The 20,462-nt window shown below is 47.4% G+C and overlaps 1 protein-coding gene across 1 annotated transcript in view; it reads right to left on the reverse strand.

Annotated features, from left to right (window-relative positions):
* Positions 1-20,462, reverse strand: part of OBSCN (obscurin, cytoskeletal calmodulin and titin-interacting RhoGEF) — a 294,672-nt gene that overhangs the window by 18,260 nt on the left and 255,950 nt on the right. Inside the window, exons 97-104 of the mRNA XM_084859836.1 lie at positions 18,619-18,645; positions 16,978-17,130; positions 16,182-16,227; positions 8,869-8,946; positions 4,662-8,100; positions 4,245-4,367; positions 3,777-3,887; positions 1,891-2,058 (exon numbers count right to left, since the gene is read on the reverse strand). Of these exons, the coding sequence (XP_084715962.1) occupies positions 1,891-2,058; positions 3,777-3,887; positions 4,245-4,367; positions 4,662-8,100; positions 8,869-8,946; positions 16,182-16,227; positions 16,978-17,130; positions 18,619-18,645 (4,145 nt within the window). The remainder of the gene's footprint in view (positions 1-1,890; positions 2,059-3,776; positions 3,888-4,244; positions 4,368-4,661; positions 8,101-8,868; positions 8,947-16,181; positions 16,228-16,977; positions 17,131-18,618; positions 18,646-20,462) is intronic.

A 20,462-nucleotide genomic window follows, 5' to 3' on the forward strand; every position in this document is an offset into this window, starting at 1 on the left:
ATGGATTGAGTGTGGGTTCTTTTCGAACGGTGAGTTGTTATGGAACAACATCCCAACAACAAACCATGGCTTGTTAACCACAAACAATCCCCGAAGTGAACCCATGGTTTGTTGTTGGGTTGTGAACTGTGGGTTGTTTGTGATTTGTTATTGCAGCTGGGTTCAGACAACATGATAACCCACTTTTCAGCAACAACCCACTTTTCAACAACAACCCAAATGCAACCCTTGAGTCTGGGTTATCTTGTTGTCTGAACCCAGCCACTGAATATTTATTTATAATTTGGCAAGGGCTCTCTGGTAGAGACCCACAACTTCAGAGAACTACAATTTCTGGGTTCCCTGGGAAGAGGGAGTGATTACACGTGGAGTGTGGGCATGACTGAAGAGACTGACTCCTTCATTACCTCTCACCAAAATCTCTCAGATCAGCTGGGTATGCTGTTGTTCAAGTGATTTGTGCACACCAGCAGCAAACCAATGGCACAGAGAAAGAGAGATGCCCTCCGAGGCAAGCTAGATGTGAGGTCAATTGCTTGGATGCAACTAACATGCCCATTCCTTTGTTGTGTCACTAGCAGCTGCAGGGAAGCTGAAGCAGCCCTGGAACCATGGAGCTGGTGAGGCTTCCTTTGAAATGCAAATTACAGCTCCAAACAGGTTTTATTGGGACTCAGAGGAAGAATTAAAGTGACTCAGAGTCCTAAGCCTGCTCAGACTTCTCCACAGTGTGGTCCTCAGGGGCTGCTCCACAGCTAGGCACGTAACTCCTTCCTTCCAGAGACTCACTAAAAACGTGAGACTGAAGGCCAAATGAGATGTGACGTGATGTTTGTCACATGGTTTGGCCCTGTGTGGCTGGTTATTATTTTTTAAACACATCGCTCACGTAGGGGCTTTGAGACGGATCAGGACTGACTGTGGCATGGAGGGAGGGGGGCTTTGACCCCCCTCCTGCCATGGTCCTGACTGGAATTAAGGGGTCACTCCTACACTTGACATTTGCAATGGGAGGAGAACGGGTGCTAATTGTGAGAAGGCAATTAACGTCTCTGGTTTTTACAGCGTAAATTATCACGGCCGCAGTAGTTCCCTGAGCAGAATTGGGACCACGGTGCACAGAGAACAGGATTAACCCTTTCCCCATGCTGTGACCTGAATGAACCCCCCACAGCAGCTGTTCCACCAGGAGGGAAGCTCCCGCTGTCGCCAATAGGAGCGTCACTTCCAGGCTAATAGCATTATTAGGGAGGAATGCTTTTTATTGGGATCATGGTGTGGGGGGCAAGGGACTATGCACAATGGTCCCAATCCTGTTCAGGCCCCCTGCTACCATGGCTGCTATTTACACTGTAAAACCAGACACACTAAGGACACTTAGGCAATTAGTGTTTTGCCCTACTTAGTTCATGTCTGTTATTCATTCTTCAATTCTTTAGCCAGTAACAGTGTCTCATACATTCCAGGCCTTGACAAAGAAATCATTCAAGCTTGTCTGCTAAGAGCTGCCTCTGTCTCCTCCCTGTGCAATGCATTGAACTACTTGGCTAGATATTCTCTGGGCCTTTATGGAAGTAGAACATCCAAACATAACCATAGTTCAGCCTCCCAATAGTCCCCTCCCACTTCTTTTTATAGGGGCCGCCCAAAGGCTGGAGCCAGTGAGAACAGAGTAAGCTTGCATTCCAAGGCAGGATAAAGCTGAGGAGGGGGGATTTCTGATGGACTGTACCATTTCAGAAGGCAGGTGGAATGCTGCCCCACACAAAAACGCTTCCTGCACATGTCAGGGGGGAAACTAGGCTGGAACTTTCCTCTTCCCAAAGGTATTTTAGGAAGTGTTACGCCGCAAGCTGAAGCGTTCAAAGGGGAGGGAATCCCTGCCTTTACCTGCTTTCAATATTACACAGGTGGTGGAAACTGTGCCGTGGGAGTTGGTGGCCACACACGTATAAGTGCCAAAATCGTCCATCGTCGCTGCTAATATTGTTAAAAGCTGGAAGTGTTTGAGCGTAGAAGAAATTAAGATCCTGTCTGTGCTGCGGATGGCTGCTCCATCTGGAAGGTGGAAAGAGAAAGCCATGAATAAACGGACCGCCTCTTATCAAACCACAGGCGGAGTCACCTGAAGAATCTGGAGTTACAGCATTAGGCCAACCCTCAAAATTACAGGGAATGTAATGGGTGTGTGTGTGTGTGTGTGTGTGTGTCTCCTCTTGGGCGGATCTGGAAGCCATGAAGCTCGAAAAGAAACAGGAATCCCTGTTCGCTCAGAATACAGGATCACTTTCCTCCACCTGGTCAGGCCCTCTAGGTGGGTGCCAGGATGGTTCACATGAAGATGGCAGTGCCAAGATCCAGATGGTAACAAAACAGATATCCCTTTGAGCAGCTCACGGTACAACAAATCTGCCCTTCATACTCTGTAGAGCAGGGATGCGGAACCTCTTTCAGCCCAGGGGCCGAATTCCATTTTGGGGAGCTCTCGGGGGCCGCATTCCAGTGGTGGGCAGGGCCAAAGTAAAAAGGGGCAGGGCCAAAAACACCGGCACACTGTAGCTTCAAGCTGTTGCTGCCAGTAACAAAGCCCGAGAAGAGGCAGTCCAGCATTTTAGAATGGGGGGAAATGCACAGCAGCTGGGAAGCCACCCAACAATTGGGGGTGGGGGAAAGTAGGAACCACCCGCTGATGTGGAGAAGGGGGCAGGGCCATCTAGGGGACCCAGGAGGGCCGGATTTGGCCCCCCAGGCCTAACACCCCTGCTGCAGACAATGCTGGCCTCCACTACCACCTCAGACACAAAGCGCCAGCATTCCTCACTCACTGAACGCCCTCTTTGTCCCACCACTCCCACCTCAAGGGCACACATGTTACGTGCGTGTGGGAGGGGGCTGTGGAAGGAACAGGTAGGTGGACAGAGTCTAATCAAAGTAAAAAAAGGAACAGCTGCACCAGTGGAATTCCAGATGCGTTTGGCCTTTATCAAGGGAAAAACTTCTGGAGATTCTTTTGGAGGATTCCCTCTCCCTTGCTTCTTCCGAAGAAGACCTTGAGTGGTAGAATACTTTTCAGTCTTCTTTGGAAGAAGCAAGGGAGAGGGAAGCCTCCAAAAGAATCTCCAAGAGTTTTTCCCTTGATAAAGGCCAAGTGATGAAACACGTCAGGAATTCAACTGGTGCAGCTGTTCCTTTTTTTTAACTCTGTTTTCCAGCCTTGCAGCTGTTTTTTCCGGTCCCTACTGGCACTGTCGCTTGCATGTTTTCCGGACACAGTCTCATCCATGTAGAACAGGGATGGTAGAGAATTCCGCCATGGACTTAAATGAGGCCAGATTCCAAAGAATTCGATGTCCAGATTCTGCAGCGGAACAGCACCACTTACCTCCAGCTCTGGAGGATTTCATGCAGAAATCCGTTTACGGCTGTATTTAGGTCAAAATCAGTGCTTTACAGCCGCAAGTGGCATACAATACGCCATTTGCGTCTGTATTTTTCCCAGCGATAGGCTAATGGCAGCTGCCGTTAGCGTATCACCTTGTATAGGAAGCCAGAGAGCTGCTCCGCGACTTGCCCCAGATGCAGAGCAGCTCCGGAGGATTTCGAGGGGCCCTGAGCAGCACGGAGGGCCCCTCTACGACCCTCCCCAGGACTGGAAGGTGGGGGGTTCATACATCACTAGTGCAGAAATAGGCTGCCATTTGGCCCCCACTTCACCAGAGGGCAGCAATCTGTGTTCCTGAGACATCACCGGTGGCCAGATGTGAAGTTTACATCACCTTTGAACCATTCCACATGGGGAGACGAATGGGCGGATGTCCTGCAGGACAGTGTCAGAGATTGGCCCAAGGCAATCGTCTGGTCAGTGAGCTCTTCAACAAAAGATGGTGCTGGAGAGGAGTGGAAAAAAGAGCTTTCAGAACATGGAGCCATAGTCAGCAGCAAGCAGGAAAGCGTTGATGCTTGGAATGTGCTGGACTTGACCTTTTCTCTTATATATTTCTGAATGAACTAATTCCTTATAGATGGGCAAAGACAGCAACAGAGGGGCAAGATGGGAGGAACACCCAATGCTTCCTCTCCCACTGCCACTTCTCCGGGTTGCAACCTGCCAACCCCCATTGGTTCCTTGTGTGGATGCTATTTGCCCCTTGGCTGGTTTATAAGAAAGGCTTCAGCTGTACAATCTCTATACCGTTTTCCACTGACATTTTCCTGGGTCCTAGCTTCTGATGTCTTGAAAGTACCTTTCTCCTTTGTTTTGAGGCTTGGAAGAGTAAAGGAAGGGAACCCTGTTTTCTTCTTCAAACCTCCAGAAGCCTCCGTCAAGGATGCTCTCTCTTGTCGCTCTCCCTTCTGCTCCTCAGAGTCTGTTGAAAAGGAGAGGAACCACTGTAAAGAACTCATATTTTGGGCTGGGACAGAATTGCTGGGTTATCACCACCAGCAGCCAACAGGCTTTTCAGCAGGCTGAAACAGAGGGAGATGAGATGAGGACTAAGGCCATTCCATCAGCCCTTCTCAAGTTCCCTTGGTTTTTTTCCTCTTCCCTCCCCACCCCTCTTTCCTTTTGTGTCATGTCAGACTGTGGGCAGGGACTATCTTGTTTTATTGATTGCATGTAAGCCCCTCAGCCTAAGACGGTCACAGGATAAAAACATTACCTTCCCTGCTTTCTTCATCGGCGGATGTTTTTCTTGACAACATTCTTGAAAGATGGGCGACAGATGCTTTCATCTTCTTCTTTAGACTTTGCTCTACCAGCTCCATGGACTGAGACCTGACAAAAGGTTTGAAGAGCCCCAGTCTGCTCTGTAGAGAGCTCCTCCGCTTCCCAGTTGCGTCTTCTGGGAGACCGTACATTTGTTGAGAGCCGATTGGTATATCACCTTCCGAATCGGACCTTTTACCTAACCGGGATGCTTTAGCTTCCTTTGGCTCTATCTTCAGCTCAGGTGAAGCTCTCTCTTCAACTTTGAAAGTTTCTCTTATAGACTCCCCTTGCAAATGATCTTCCCTGATGCACATTTTTTTATCCTGATGCAAATGAGCTTTTAATCCATGCGGCAACTTTGCTCTTTCGCCCATCAGCAAACGTCTTTTACTGGGTAAATTTTCCGGGGCTTTTCTGAAGCTGAGGAATTCAAACGGGAAATACACAATGTCATAGAGTTCGTGCAGGTTGAGGAAGGCAGGCTCTACTTCAGAGATGTCATATTTTGCTGTCTTGCTGTCCGGACGCGGCATGTCCTCCCAGAGATCCTGAATCTGCACTAAGGCAATTTCGTACATCGGGTCACTTCCTTGTCTGCCAGAGTAATAGCGGAATCTGTCCCCTAAATCAGAGCTAGCAAACTGAGATATATAATCCACGCCTTTGCCTTCATAAGGGGGAGATATCCTGGCTTTCTTACTCATTGAAGGTAGCACCATGAAATAGTCTTCTTCCCCAGGATATATAATGTCTGCTTCTGACGGATCAGCTAAACCAATGCCCCCTTCTCTTTTTCCTCTGCGCACAAGATACCTGGTTGGTGGTCTTACTGCGTGCCCAGGTGAGCCTTGGTAGAACATCTCCCTGGATGGAGAGATGTGCCTCTTGGTTCCCCCTTGATCAGAAACTGAATCTGCCAAAACAGACATCTCTTTTGATAGGTAAACCATCTCATCAACTAAGTTCTCCAGAACTTCAGCCTCTGTGTCGCTGTAAACAGGAGGGTGTTCCCTGCTTCTTCCATCACCAATGGGAACTAGGTGTTTCTTTAGAGTAACTGGGATTTCTCCCCCAGAGGTTGAAAATGGCACCATTTTTCCTTGGGAAAAGCCTAGAACAGAAGGTCCTTGACCCTTCCGGATCCCTGACTTGACCTCACTGGGAGCAGACAGTGTACAACGAAGGAGCTCTTGGTTTTCAGCTTCAGAGGGAGACGCTGGAACTGTTTTGGCTTGTGAAGCCATTAAAATCTGTGGACTTTTGCCCTTTGGAACAGCAGAAGCAAGCTCACTGTGCATCACAGATTTCTCATGTCTCTGTTCCTGACTTTCACCTCCAGAAGCTAGAACCGAGCCTGCTTGTGAAATAGTTAAGAATGGCTGTCTTTCCCCTTCAAAGGTCTTGTTCTTCATCTCTCCTGGAGCAAAAGATTTCTGCTGCAAAGGTTTCCGATGTTTCCCCTCATGGGTCAATGGACAGACACTGCCTGCTTGTTGAGGGGTGCTTTTAAACTCACTGAGAACAGACACTGCTTCACTGTGAATGGAGGCCTCTGGAGGCAAGCCCTTTTGGATCGCTCCATGAGGTATCAGTATGGCGGTGGGTTCTACTTGGGATTTCGCCAAACTGGGTGCTGAAGGTTTCAGAGGTAGAACTCCCTGGACTTTCTCTCTAGGGACTGATACAGCAGGCATGACTGATGGTGAGACAGGAATTCCTGAACTTTTACTCTCCATGACAAGAGATGGTATTTCAGTGGAAACTGAAGGCGTCTGTTGGAAAAGTAAATGGCCTTCCCCCATTGGCACAGTCTCTAGGACCTCTAGAATGTCATCCTTTGACATAACAAGTTGTTGCAGCTTACCCTGAACAGAAGGAATCTGAGGCAACTGGTCTCCGCTTTTAAATGCCCACTGAATAGCGGCAGATTTTAGAAGAACAGAACTTTCATCCTGGAGAGCTCCGAGTCCTTCTTTGCTCTGGGCAGAAGTCAGCTGTACCACATGAGGGGGATATTTTCCCTTCTCGCTGTCATGGGAGACCGACGGGATTGTCTCTGATGGCACATCTGCCAGCAAGGAAAACTCTCCCTTTGGAAGAACGACTTCGATATCCCTGTGAACAAGAGCTTCAGATGTCTGATGTAACTCTTCTCCCCTATCTTGGGCTAACAATAAGGCTAAATCTGGTTGCTGAGCAGTTAGAATCAGGCCTTCATCTCCTAGGACAGGTGTCCCCATCTTAGTAGAAAGAGGCAGCGTTGGTTTCTGAGGAAACTCCTCCACTTTTTCAGGTCCCTGTGCTGAAATCGTGGCTTTCCCTTGCCATGTAGTGGCCAGAATTGAGCTGTGGCTATCGCCAGGTTGTTCAGACAACACCAGCTCCTCCTTCTTCCTAGTTTTCTTTGAGCCTTCCTTTGCCAAAGTCTTTTCAGACCCCCCTTCACTGCAAACCTCGGGAACTTGGCTCAGGTGAGCTAGTTCCCCAGGACTGCCCTGGGGAATTAAGTCACTCTCTTCTTCCTCAATATATTGCTCTTCAGCAAAGCTTGCAGCTCTTATTCTGTAATCATCCAGAGAACGGCTCCTGGTGGAAACTGGGAAAGTAACTCGTGGGGATTTCTGGGCAGTATCAAAAGAAGCCGATTTGATCATCAGAGGGCCGATACCACCTTCTCTGTCCCTTCCAGCTTCTTCAGCACCTTCTCCTTCCTCCCCGAATTCAAACTGCTCTAGGAGGGGTTCCCGCAAGCCACTTAAAGCAGATGTTGAATATCCTGCTTTCCTATAAGTTCTCTTTGCTCTTTCTAAATGCATCCTGTGCTCTTTGCCAGGTGATGAGGGAACATTTGCAAAACTCTCAGATGGCTGGCTGTAGAAAGTACTTTTTACGACACTGTGCCTGGGGACGCATCCAGGAGATCTTCCCAATTCAGCTCTTTCTGGTAGCAACAAACCGGATTTATTTTGTGATGAAGCAGAGTCAGAGACTTCTGTGTCACTTGCCTTTGGCCCCAAGGGGATCAGTTCTTCACTTCCTTGCAGACCTTGATCACCCAACCTCCCTTTCGCTGAAACCTGTTTATGTCTTGTGGGCTGGACTGGTGGCAGGAAGGCTTCAGAACGTTTAACCTCAGCGATGAATTGCTCATATTCTGGGTAATTTGAGCCTTCAAGCACAGATAAGTGAAGTTCTGGTGTGGGGCCAAACTGTCTTCTGCCTGGGGAGGCTGAAATCTCATTGTCTGAAGATGACCCGCTTGTGCTAGATGAGCTGCTCTCTTCCACCAGGTGTCGGGAGACGCCGAGGGAAGTGTTCTTGTGAGTTTTATCCAGGATTTCTGGGATGGGTCTCATTATCAGCACGGACTTATAGCTCATCAGAGAACGCTGGACATCAAAAGAAAGGAGAGCACAAAAGGGTTAAAACAGTGAAGAGAAAACCCTGGCCACCCAAAGCGCAAAAAATATTTCATATTAAGTGCAGGGAGGGTCCATTTTGAATTGGGACCACAATATATGGGGAAGGGAGATTTAACCCTTCCACCGCAATCCTGACAAAATTTTCCCGCTCCTACTGCAATTAGCAACAGCAAAAAAAGGCATTGCTGCCAAAGGGATTTTTTTTTCTGTCACTAATTGCAACTGGGGACGGGGGGGGGGCGGGGGGATTTGTCTAGATTGCAGCAGGGGAGGAAAAAGGTTAAACCTCCTTTTCCCCCATGTTCCATGGTCCTGATTCAACATGGCCCCTCCCCTCGTCATGTTTTAAAAACTCTTACATGCCATCACGGGCAACACATTTAAAGTCATGCATAGTTAGGCCCCCAAATCAGCCTTCCCTAGCTATGCTGACTGCGGGATGCTGGGAGTTGTAGCCCAACACATCTGGAGGGCAACACACTGGGGAAGGCTGTCATAGATCATCCCCTTTCAATGCATGGATCATTGATGCAAACTTTTCAATAACACGAAACAGATCACCTGTACTGCAGGCTCTGCAACACTCTTAAAAAACCAAATAAGAAACTAAAACAGACACAGAAAGGGGCAGGTGAGCTGTCACAGCTTGGCTACCTGGCCCCTCAGGGAGTGTGTGTGTGTGTGTGTGTGTGTGGAAACAGAAACAGTAAAATGGCTGGATTGGTGCTTACTGACCTGCCATTTGCTTCGAGACACAAAGAATTTGAGCTGCTTTGTATCTATAAAATGAGCTTCTTCAAGCGGAAGGTTATGCTGTAAAGCAGACAGAGAGAGAGAGAGAGAGAGAGAGAGAGAGAGAGAGAATAGAATAGAATAACATTAATATAGCAGTTAAAATACCCATGTTAAAAGAATTTTGTATCTCACACTTCAGGCAAAATAACATTCTCTTCTTCAAATGTCCAGAGAATATTTGTGAACCGCCCAGAGAGCTTCGGCTATTGGGCGGTATAGAAATGAAATAAATAAATAAATAAATAGTACCCTGATGTTTAAGGGCTCATCCACTGAATGAATAGTTCCCTATGCCTTTGGTACCATCTATGCCAAAAAATGGGTGTGGCTTATTTCCCTCAGTTCATTCCTTAACGCCATCCATTCAGGGCTTCTTCTTTTCCTCACTCATGATTGCCAGACACACTCGTTATTGTAATGTCCAAATGGCCTGAGATACAAACCATGTAGACCAGAATTGGGAAGTTCAAAAGGAATGTGTCTTGCACCTGTCCATTCTAATTAGGGATGTTGCGGGCGCCCAATTGGGTCCGGGAGACCGCCCGCCCCCACCTGGAACTCCTGGACTGTGCCCACTGTCCTCGCTCGTCCCCAAGACACTGTCCTCGTTCATCCCCAGCTCACGCCTGCTCGCGCCCCTCTTGTATCCTCCAGGACTCACTGCGATCCCGTCCGGTGAGCACCCGCCATTTTCCCGCCTTTGTTGTGTGCGCAAATTGGAAGTGAAAAAAACGTGCATATGTAAATATGCACAGTTTGGGGGCCAGGAAAGCTTAATGTGCACAATATTAGAGGCATAATGCCTCTAATATTGCACATATTAAGCTTTCCTGGCCCCCAAACTGTGCATATTTACATATGCGCATTTTTTACTTCCTTTTTGCGCACACAACAAAGGCGGAAAAATGGTGGGCGCTCACTGGACAGGGTCGCGGTGAGTCTGGGCAACTTGCCGAGCTCACGGGCAGCCCGAGTGCAGGTCCAGGGGGGCAAGTGGGGACCGTGCTTCTGCAGGCGCCTGTCAAGGGTTCCTTGGAGGCCTCTCTCAGTCTAATCCAGTAGCCAAGTCCAGACACAGACAAAGGGATTCCTTTCAAAGCTTTATTCTTCTTTTACAACTTAACAACTCTACCGGTAGCAACTAGATCTGAGCAGCAGAGTACCTATGCCCTAAGTTAGAACAGTTGGTCCCCGTTTGAAAGGGAATTACTGGCAGACCCCTGAACTTAAGGACTAGGGAGAGTCCCTCCCCTTTTCCCTTGGATCCTCTGTGCGCAGCCGTTGTTTGCGCGCCAACCGGGCACTACGCCTCCTTTCTGCGCCCTCCATTTGGCGCCGCTCTCTGTATCAGCGTCGCGCGTCCAGCAAGCCCTCTTCCTGCGCTCTGTCACTCCCTGGACTGCTATCTAAGCTAGGAATGCCGGTGGGAGGAATCTCCATCAGCTGTGGGCCCTGGGAAAGAGGAGCACGCTCCTCTCCCAGGAGCGACTGCTCTTCCTCAGAATCAGAACTACTCTGGGATTCTATGGGCTCAGTATCCACCCTGACATGAACTGAGAACATGAACTGAGATGGGTTCTCACATCCCTAGTCTGTCATATCATAATATAACAAAGATGCCTTAAGACATTGTATCTTAAAGATAGAGGTAGGGAAAAACCTTGTTGTGGCGAAGGGGCTTGCGTAACTCAGTGAAGCCATATGCTATGCCGTGCAGGGCCACCCAAGATGGACAGGTCATGGTGGAGAGTTCTGACAAAATGTGGTCCACTGGAGAAGGAAATGGCAATTATTTTGGCAACCCACTCCAGTATTCTTGCCAAGAAAACCCCATGGAACGTATCACAAGGCTAAAAGAAATGACGCCAGAAGATGAGACCCTCAGATCAGAAGGTGTCCAATATACTACTGGGGAAGAAGAGCAGAGGGAATTTCCAAGTAGCGCCAGAAAGAGTGAAGCGGCTGGGCCAAAGCCGAAAGAACACTCAGCTGTGGATGTGTCTGGTGGTGAAAAGAAATCCCAATGCTGTAAAGAACAATATTGTTTAGGAACCTGGAATGTAAGGTCAATGAATCAAGGTAAGCTGGAGGTGGTCAAACATGAGATGGCAAGATTGAACATCAACATCTTGGGAATCAGCAAACTCAAATGGACAGGCATGGGCGAATTTAATTCAGGTGACCATTATATCTACTACTGTGGGCAAGAATCCCTGAGAAGAAATGGAGTAGCACTCATAGTCAATAAAAAGGTGGGAAAAGCAGTACTGGGGTACAATCTCAAAAATGATAGAATGATCTCAGTATGAATCCAAGGCAAACCATTCAACATCACAGTAATTCAAGTCTATGCCCCAACTACTGAGGCCAAAGAAGCTGAGGTTGATCGGTTCTATGAAGACCTACAACACCTTCTAGAACTAACACCAAAAAAAGATGTCCTCTTCTTCATAGGAGACTGAAATGCTACAGTAGGAAGTCAAGAAATCACCGGGATAACAGGCAAGCATGGCCTTGGTGTACACAATGAAGCAGGACAAAGGCTAATAGAGTTTTGTCAAGAGAACACACTGATCATAGCAAACACTCTTTTCCAACAGCACAACAGGCGACTCTACACATGGGCATCACCAGGTGGTCAATATCGAAATCAGATTGATTATGTCCTTTGCAGCCAAAGATGGAGAAGCTCTATACAGTCAGTAAAAACAAGACCTGGAGCTGACTGTGGCTCAGATCATGAGCTGCTTCTTGGAAAATTTCAGCTTAAATTGAAGAACGTAGGGAAAACCACTAAACCATTCAGGTATGACCTAAATCATATCCCTTATGAATATACAGTGGAGGTGATGAATAGATTTAAGGGGTAAGACCTGATAGAGTGCCTGAGGAACTATGGACGGAGGTCCATAACATTATTCAAGAGGCAGCAACTCAATCAATCCCAAACAAAAAGAAATGCAAGAAAGCAAAGTGGCTGTCTGATGAGGCTTTACAAGTAGCTGAGGGAAGAAGGGAAGCGAAAAGCAAGGGAGAAAGGGGAAGATATATCCAACTGAATGCAGAGTTCCAGAGAATAGCAAGGAGAGACAAGAAGGCCTTCTTAAATGAACAATGCAAAGAAATCGAGGAAAACAATAGAATGGGAAAGACTAGAGATCTTTTCAAGAAAATTGGAGATATCAAGGGAACGTTTTGCGCAAAGACCTGCATGATAAAGGACAAAGAAGGCAGGGACCTTACAGAAGCAGATGAGATTAAGAAGAGGTGGCAAGAATACACAGAAGAACTATACAGGAAAGATCTGAATGTCCCTGACAGCCATGATAATGCGGTCACTGAACTTGAGCCGGACATCCTCGAGAGTGAAGTCAAGTGGGCCTTAGGAAGCATTAGTAACAACAAAGCTAGAGGAGATGACAGTCTTCCAGCTGAGCTATTTAAAATCCTAAAAGATGATGCTGTTAAAGGGCTGCACTCAATTTGCCAACAAATTTGGAACACTCAACAGTGGCCACAAGACTGGAAAAGGTCAGTTTACATTCCAATTCCAAAGAAGGGCAACACCAAAGAGCATTCAAACTATCGTACAATTGTGCTCATTTCACATGCCAGCAAGGTTATGCTCAAAATCCTACAAGTAGGGATGTACGAATTCCTTACCTGGCTACGTGCAGGGGCATCCGTGGTGCGGGGGAGGCGCTCTGTCCCTCCCCCTGGAATCCTCCCTGGCTGGCTCTGCTCAGCGGTGGCTCCGCGGAGCTGCCGGCCAGGGCCATCCGCAGCTGGAGTTCTGGCCGCGGCCAGGCTGCTTCGGCCGCAAATGGCGGCCATCGTAGCATCCACCATTTGCTTCCTTCCAGGCTGCCATGATAGGCTACGAAAGTATTTACGTAGCCTACCACGGCAAAGAGCAGGGACACAAACTGTGGCCGCTACGCCATTTGTGTCCCTGCTCTTTCCATGATCGGCTACTTAAGTATTTACGTAGCCTATCACGGTAAAGGCAGCCACGCAAATGGTGTAGTGGCCGCCATTTGCATGGCTGCCTTTACCGTGATAGGCTCCATAAATACTTACGCAGAATACTTAGCGTATAGAATACTTACATAGCCTATCACGGAAGGAGCAGCAGCGCAAACGGTGTAGCGGTCGCCGTTTGCGTCCCTGCTCTTTGCCCTGATAGGCTATGTAAATACTTACGTAATCTATCATGGCAGCCTGGCAGGACACAAATGGCGGCCGCTACAACGGCCGCCATTTGCGGCCACAACAGCCGGCCGAGAGACCAGCCACCGCCGCTGCTGGAGCCACCACCGCCAGAGCATCCGCCCCAGGTAAGCTTCGTCCCAGGGGGATTCCGTGGGGTGGCGGGGGGTGGGAGGCCATTCCGCCATGGGTTTCAGGGGGCCAAATGCCAGTGCATTCGGCCTCATTGAAATCCGTGGTGGAATTCTTCGCCATCCCTACCTACAAGCTAGGTTTCAGCAGTATGTGAACCGAGAACTACCAGAAGTATAAGCTGGGTTTCAAAGAGGCAGAGGAACTAGAGATCAAATCGCCAACATTCGCTGGATCATGGAGAAAGCAAGAGAATTCCAGAAAAACGTCTATTTCTCCTTCATTGACTACGCTAAAGCCTTTGATTGTGTGGATCACAACAAACTCTGGCAAATTCTGAAAGAGATGGGAGTACCAGACCGCCTTGCCTGTCTCCTGAGAAACCTGTACGAGGGCCAAGAAGCAACAGTAAGAACCAGACATGGAACAACCGATTGGTTCAAAATTGGGAAAGGAGTACGACAAGACTGCATATTGTCGCCCTGCTTATTTAACTTATATGCAGAGTACATCATGAGAAACGCTGGATTGGATGAATCACAGGTCAGAATTAAGATTGCCGGGAGAGTTATCAACAACCTCCGATATGCAGACGATACCACCCTAATGGCAGAAACCGAAGATCTAAAGAGCCTCTTGTTGAGGGTGAAAGTGGAGAGTGCAAAAGCTGGCTTAAAACTCAACATTAAAAAAACTAAGATCATGGCATCTGGCCCCATCACTTCCTGGCATATAGAAGGGGAAGAAATGGAAGCAGTGACAGATTTTACTTTCTTGGGCTCCAAGATCACCGCAGATGGTGACTGTAGCCATGAAATTAAAAGACGCTTGCTCCTTGGGAGGAAAGCTATGGCAAACCTAGACAGCATAGTAAGAAGCAGAGACATCACCTTGCCGACAAAGGTCCGTCTAATCAAAGCTATGGTTTTCCCAGTAGTAATGTATGGCTGTGAGAGCTGGACTATAAGGAAGGCTGAGCGCCGAAGAATCGATACTTTCGAACTGTGGTGCTGGAGAAGACTCTTACGAGTCCCCTGGACTGCAAGGAGGTCAAATCAGTCCATCCTAAAGGAAATCAACCCTGACTGCTCATTGGAAGGACAGATACTGAAGCTGAAGCTCAAATATTTTGGCCACCTAATACGAAGAGAAAACTCCCTGGAAAAGACCCTGATGCTGGGAAAGATTGAAGGCAAAAGGAGAAGGGGACGGCAGAGGATGAGATGGCTAGATAGCATCACCGATGCAATGAATATGAACTTGAGCACACTCCGGGAGAGAGTGAAGGACAGGAAGGCGTGGCGTGCTATGGTCCATGGGGTCACGAAGAGTCTGACACGACTTAACGACTGAACAAGAACGAAGGGAAAAACCATGCCTAGAGCAGTAGTGTGGCAGGAGCTCTTGTTGATTTGGGACTTGGAGGGAGAGGTAAAGACACATTTGTTTAGGATCCATATAGTGCAATACCTTTCTTAGGCCAACTCAGAGATCACAAAAAAATGAGCAAGCTTTCGAGCTCTCCAGATATCTTTGTCAGGCAAGATCTGGGGATCTCAAAAACATGCACATTTTTTTGTGATCTTTGAGTAATACTAAGAAAGTATTACACTATGGACAGTATCCTAGCTAGTACAACGAGAAAGGGCTGTTTCAGTATCATCTGTGAAGGAGCAGGAATGCTCATTTCAGGTCAATGGGGCAGGTCAGCGGAGCTTGCAGAAGGGAGCCCCACTGATGCAGGGAGTGGTGCAAGCATTGCAGAGGGCCTTCACACTGAGGAGTCTGGGAATCAGAGAGCCGTGATTTAGACTGCAGTACTGGAATGGAAACCTCAAGGCCTGGGAACCTGGTGAAGCCTGACTCTGCAAAGGATTCCATGACAACAGGGAGTGTAACGTCAGATCTGGCCCAGCTGCAAGATAAGGCTTCATGTCACACCCCTGATTCATTGCCTGAGACGGTGGGAATCTGAGAATGAGAGGATTCTGAGGAGAGGGGGGTCAGGTATGCCACCCGGGGGGGACACCAACTCAAGTGGGAAGAGCAGCAACGCCCCCTGCAGCACTCTCTGGGTTGACAGGCGAAAGGTTCAGGTCAGGAACGGTAGTCAGAAGAGGGGCTCACCCTGGTATTTAAAGCTGACAAGACCTCGCAGAGATCAACAACTTTAATGCTTGGGTATCTACCAGGTCTACATTATTTTGGTACCTCTATGAACTCTTGTGTATGATAATTTGGTATCAAGTTTATGTATGAGAATCTTTTGCCAGGAACTGCGACGCTAAAGGATGTTAGCTTAAGGTTGTCTTTCTGGAGTCACCTTGAGGGCCCTCTGCTGGGAAGAAGCCAATGGATTGTGGTGGGGAGTTTAAGTGCTGCAAGCTATTTCACAGGTCTTTGGAATGCATATCTGTGTAACCTGATCTATGGAAAGAAAAGCCTGCATCGCTGCGTGCAAACAAGGCTCTTGCATTGAATTGTCTGAGGAGCCAGGTAGCCTAGCTGTGACAGCTGACCTGCCCCAACTGGAAGTGAGCGTGGCCTCCCTTTTCTGGGGCTATCTGGGGGAACTCTAGTTCCTGTTGTGTGAGCAGTCCGTTTTGCTTGTGCAAGAGAACCAGCAGAGGTGCAGCGGCAGTACAGGATACTGCCTTATATGAATTTTGGGATTTTTCTTATGTCCAGCATGGCTATCTCTGCTTTTTGTGTTCCTTTAGGAGGCTTCCAGGCAGCCATTTCTCCAGCAATTGCACGGTCAGGCTGCCAATGTAGGAAGTGCAACAGGATGAGCGTTTAGACATAAATTGAGGCCATCCACTGTGCGTGCAAAGTGTCTTGTTAGAAGGGAGAAAAGGACCTGGCTCTTCTCATCTCCTAGATTCTAGGGCCTAGAAGCTACCAAAACATACCACAAACCATGTGTGGGAGAGACATTCCATAGCACTGGGCCTTGCCCTGGGAAGAGAGAAAAAACATGCTTTAACTTGTATGTCATTATAATAATCCTACCAACAATATTTTCAATTACCTGGAATAACCTGGGAAGAATCCTAGCATCCTTAGTGTGGAAGCTGGTGAACCCCAAATGTGGGTGGTGTACAGAGATCAGGTCCTCCACCCCTTGTCTCCATGATCTCTTTGTCAGCGCCTTTCCGCATCATCCATCTCCATCTGCCCTCCCCTCTCCAGCATCTGACCCTTCTCCCCACCACGCTTGGAAAGTTCCCATGCCCATGTTGCACAGCCAGGGGTGCTCCCAACATCGGCATGTGCATGTCCTGCATGATGGGCTCAAGAAACATGGGGTGCTTCCAGACAAGGCCTTTACGGTACAATTGCCCTTCCTCAAACATGGAATTTTATGAAAGGTCCAGTTGATGATGTCTTCAATTTGTAACCCTCCCATGTTTTCCCACCACTTTATCTGGCTTCTTTCTTACCACAAAACCTGCTGATTGATGGCTCCAGGAGCCCTCTGTCTGGAAGCATCCCATAGTTAGTAATTCTTAAGTTCTCAGTGGTGGCATGGAGTCCCTATCACAGTGAAGCAGTGTTTGGCTGCAGCCAAGCCACAGCAGGGCCTTGTGAATTGAGCTTTAATGGCTGTTATTTTAAGAGTTGTAGTGACAGCTTCTCTCTATCTGTCACACACACACACAGGCAGCTGGTATGATATCACTGGCAAATAACACAAAGGGTACTCACTGTGGAGCCGGCTGCACTATCTTTCTGATGAAATCCTTTGCCTCTTTGCTCAAATGAACAAAATCAGGAATATCCCATGGAATTGTTCCATTCTGAATATTTAGGAGGGTTGCTCTGTCATTTGCTCCAGCAAAGGGAGACTTACACGTCAAGCTATGCATTGTTAAAAAAATGCAAAAATGTTAAAACATTTGTCATTTAGTCCTATCTAACAGCTAGTACCAACTGAGAGGAAACAGCATGACCCTGATCCACAGATCTACACACAGATGCATGCCCAGAAACAGGCAGCTGGAGCTCATAATTTCACAATCCAACCTGCACTCCTTTTGCAGTTCAAATCAGACATGCACACACCTTTCTTCATGACCATGCCAGATTTTAGGGATGTCTGTTGCTGGGGAATTCAGCCCGTTTTGGGCTTGCCAAACTTCTGCGCATGTCTGACTCAGCTCGCTTTTGCAAGCTGAGCTGCAGTGTCCCCAAGTTTTGGGGACTTTAAACATTTTTTTTTGTCTTGGCCATAATTTGCGCAAACAGAGATGTGTGTAAATTTCAGCTGCAAATCTGCATAATTTGCACAATCTTTGGCTGCAGATTGCACAAATGTGTACAATTCCCACAAATTATCATATAATTTGCACAAATTATGGCTGTGATTTGCACAAATGTTCTTTTATGCAAAAAAATGGAGATCCTGCCAGATGGCCCAACTCATTGTGCACTGAGTCGGGTTAGCTAGCAGAAGATGGAACAGAGTCTGGGGGACCGAGCCGCCGAAAGCTCGTGGAGCTCCACCCACCAACCAGATTCTTCTGACATCACTAGCAGATACTGGCTTGTTTAGCCATGTGGTGCCTTAATCAAACTTTCTTGATAGACCAGAAATAGTTTGGGACCATTTTCGACCTTGCAACTCATTTATATTCACAGTGGTCTGGTGAGAAAGGTCAATATTATCTCCATTTAAGAGACAGGGACTAAGAGAACAGGTGTGAGAAATTATGCTACCTGGTGAGACCTTCTGCTGTGAATACAGCCCTTCCGGCATTCAAGCCCCCTATTTCACTGGTTGCCAAAAAAAGTGTCCAAAAGTTTGTGCTGTTTAGGATTCTGCTAAAACTGCTGCAGTTAATTGAAACTGGGGAACCACCAGAACCAAGCTGAGTGAATAAGTCAGCAATTAGTGCAGTAGCCAATGATCAAACTTACAACTGGTTAATTAATGAGGGCAAACTAATGACCACTTATTTTAGGACCAAATGCATCAGACATGGGAAATTAATTATAAGGCCCGAAGATAATAATTCATTACAACAATCCCAAATAATTCATTAAACAGTAATAAATGATCATTAAATATTCCAGATCAATTTGTTAAGGAAGATTAGAACAGAAATGGATTTTTAAATACATATTTAAGTAAAGAAAATAGATTAAACACACTCAATCAAGGCTAAACCATTTTTAATGGGTTAATAAGCCTTGATTTAATTAAGATAACGAGCAGGCATCTCTCCCAACTCAATTATCAAAACCAGCAAAGGAAGAGCAGGAGAGCTCCAGAAAGAACTGGACCGAAACTGGATGGAACTTCTCCAGTGGAAGTCTGAATTGATTGCCATAGCCAAACCTGCTTACCTTAAATAGGTAATAACTCCAACAGGCCTGCAGAAAAAGGGAAAAGGCCCATACGTCAGAAATAGATTTCAGTTCCCACAAGGTCTGTGTAGATCAGCCTTCCCCAACTGGGTGCCCTCCAGAGGTGCTGGACTGCAACTCCCATGATTCCCAGCCAGCATGGCCAATGACCATGCTGGCTGGGAATCACGGGAGTTGCAGTCCAACACCTCTGGAAGGCACCCTGTCATCTCTTAAGCGTCACTATCTTAGAGCCACTGGAAGTAGCCCTCAAGGCTTTAAGTCAGAGTGCTGTTTCTTGGGCTCAGTTATATTGCTGGTAACAGTCACCATCAACCGTTTATCAGTCTGTCAGCCAATCAGATCCATAAGCCTCAAAGTACAGACCATTCTTACTGGTCAACTCAGGTGGAGACACAGGAAGATTGGTATCTGGAACGCTCTGCAGGTTTGACCGAAGCAACGGCGGTTTCTTGTTGAAGCCTTCCACAACAGTATGCTTAGAAAGTGGGTGAGTGCTTTCAGCTGTTGGGTGTTATTTTTTAAGGAGTATTTTGGACTCCTGCAAAGCCATACTTTTGCCCTTAAAACTGAAACAGGCCATCATTCAGTGGAGCCCTAAGGAATCTTTATTGACTGCCACCACTCTGTGCTTCCTTCTGCCTTCCCCTGCCATTCCTAGTAGCCAGGAGAAACCAAAGGACTGGCTTAAGTCCTAGGCCAGAGGTGGGTACTTTGTGGCCTTCCAAATATTTTGGTTTACAGCTCACATGATCCCTCACCACTGATTATGCTGGCTAGGTCTGCTGGGAGTTGTAGGCCAAAACAATTGGAGGTCCACAAGTTGGCTCACTCTGCCCTGGGAACTTCAATCTATTCCCTCACACAAAAGACTCCCCCTCCTTTGACCTAAGCCAGTCTTGACGCTCCCCTGGGATTTAGGGTTTATCCATTACTCATCCCTTCCACCCACTACCAAGAAATTGTTTGTCCAATGTGCCTCAGCCCAACAGCCACATCCTCACCTCAGCAAACAAAAATTGAAAAGCAAAACAAGCCCCAGCTTACAATCTGTCCAATAACTGTTCATAGCCTTGGGTAACTCCCAAGAGCAGTAACAGTGGTAAAGACCTTCAGCATGCCTTTATCAAATGACAGCCAAGCTGGGTGAAGTCCAGGCAAATAAATCAATTTCGTGCCACAGATCAGACCTTGTACTTTGCCTCCACCTTACTCCCTACATTCTGCCACTCCAGGCACCTTTCTCCTCAGCCCCAGTTCACTTCTGGTATTAGAACTGGGCTGAGAGAAAAGGCACCAGGACTAATGAAGTACAAAAAGAGGGAAGGTTGAGCTCCCCTCACCCACAAATCCCCCTTGTTTGCGGTAATAATTAAACATGCTCCTCCCCCAGTTTAAACAAGAATATGGGTTGTATTCAGTGTTAATCTTACTGGGTTATTGTGTTGTCTGAACGCAGCGCGTTTTCCACAGGGTGGTTTAATGTGTTACCTGAATGCAGTGCATTTTCTGCAGGGTGGCTTGTTAACCATGTGGTGTGGTTTATTTTTCTCGAACAAGCCACCTTGAGAACCCATGGCTTGCTGTTGGGTTGTTCAAGGTGGTTAACTAGCCACAGTGCATGGTTAACAAGCAACTGTGTGGAAAAAGCACTGCATTCAGACAACATGATAACCCACCCTGTAGAAAACATGCTGTGTTCAGACAACATGATAATCCATGTTTCAACAACAACCCACACTGGGTGGGTTACTGTTTTGTGTGAACCCAGCCTTGGAGTAAGCCCACTGAAATGAATGGGACTTAAGTTAGACTAACATCAG

The sequence above is a fragment of the Heloderma suspectum genome, chromosome 5, assembly GCF_057233095.1.
Source record: "Heloderma suspectum isolate Gila_16-S chromosome 5, 16-S_ref, whole genome shotgun sequence".
NCBI lineage: Eukaryota > Metazoa > Chordata > Lepidosauria > Squamata > Helodermatidae > Heloderma > Heloderma suspectum.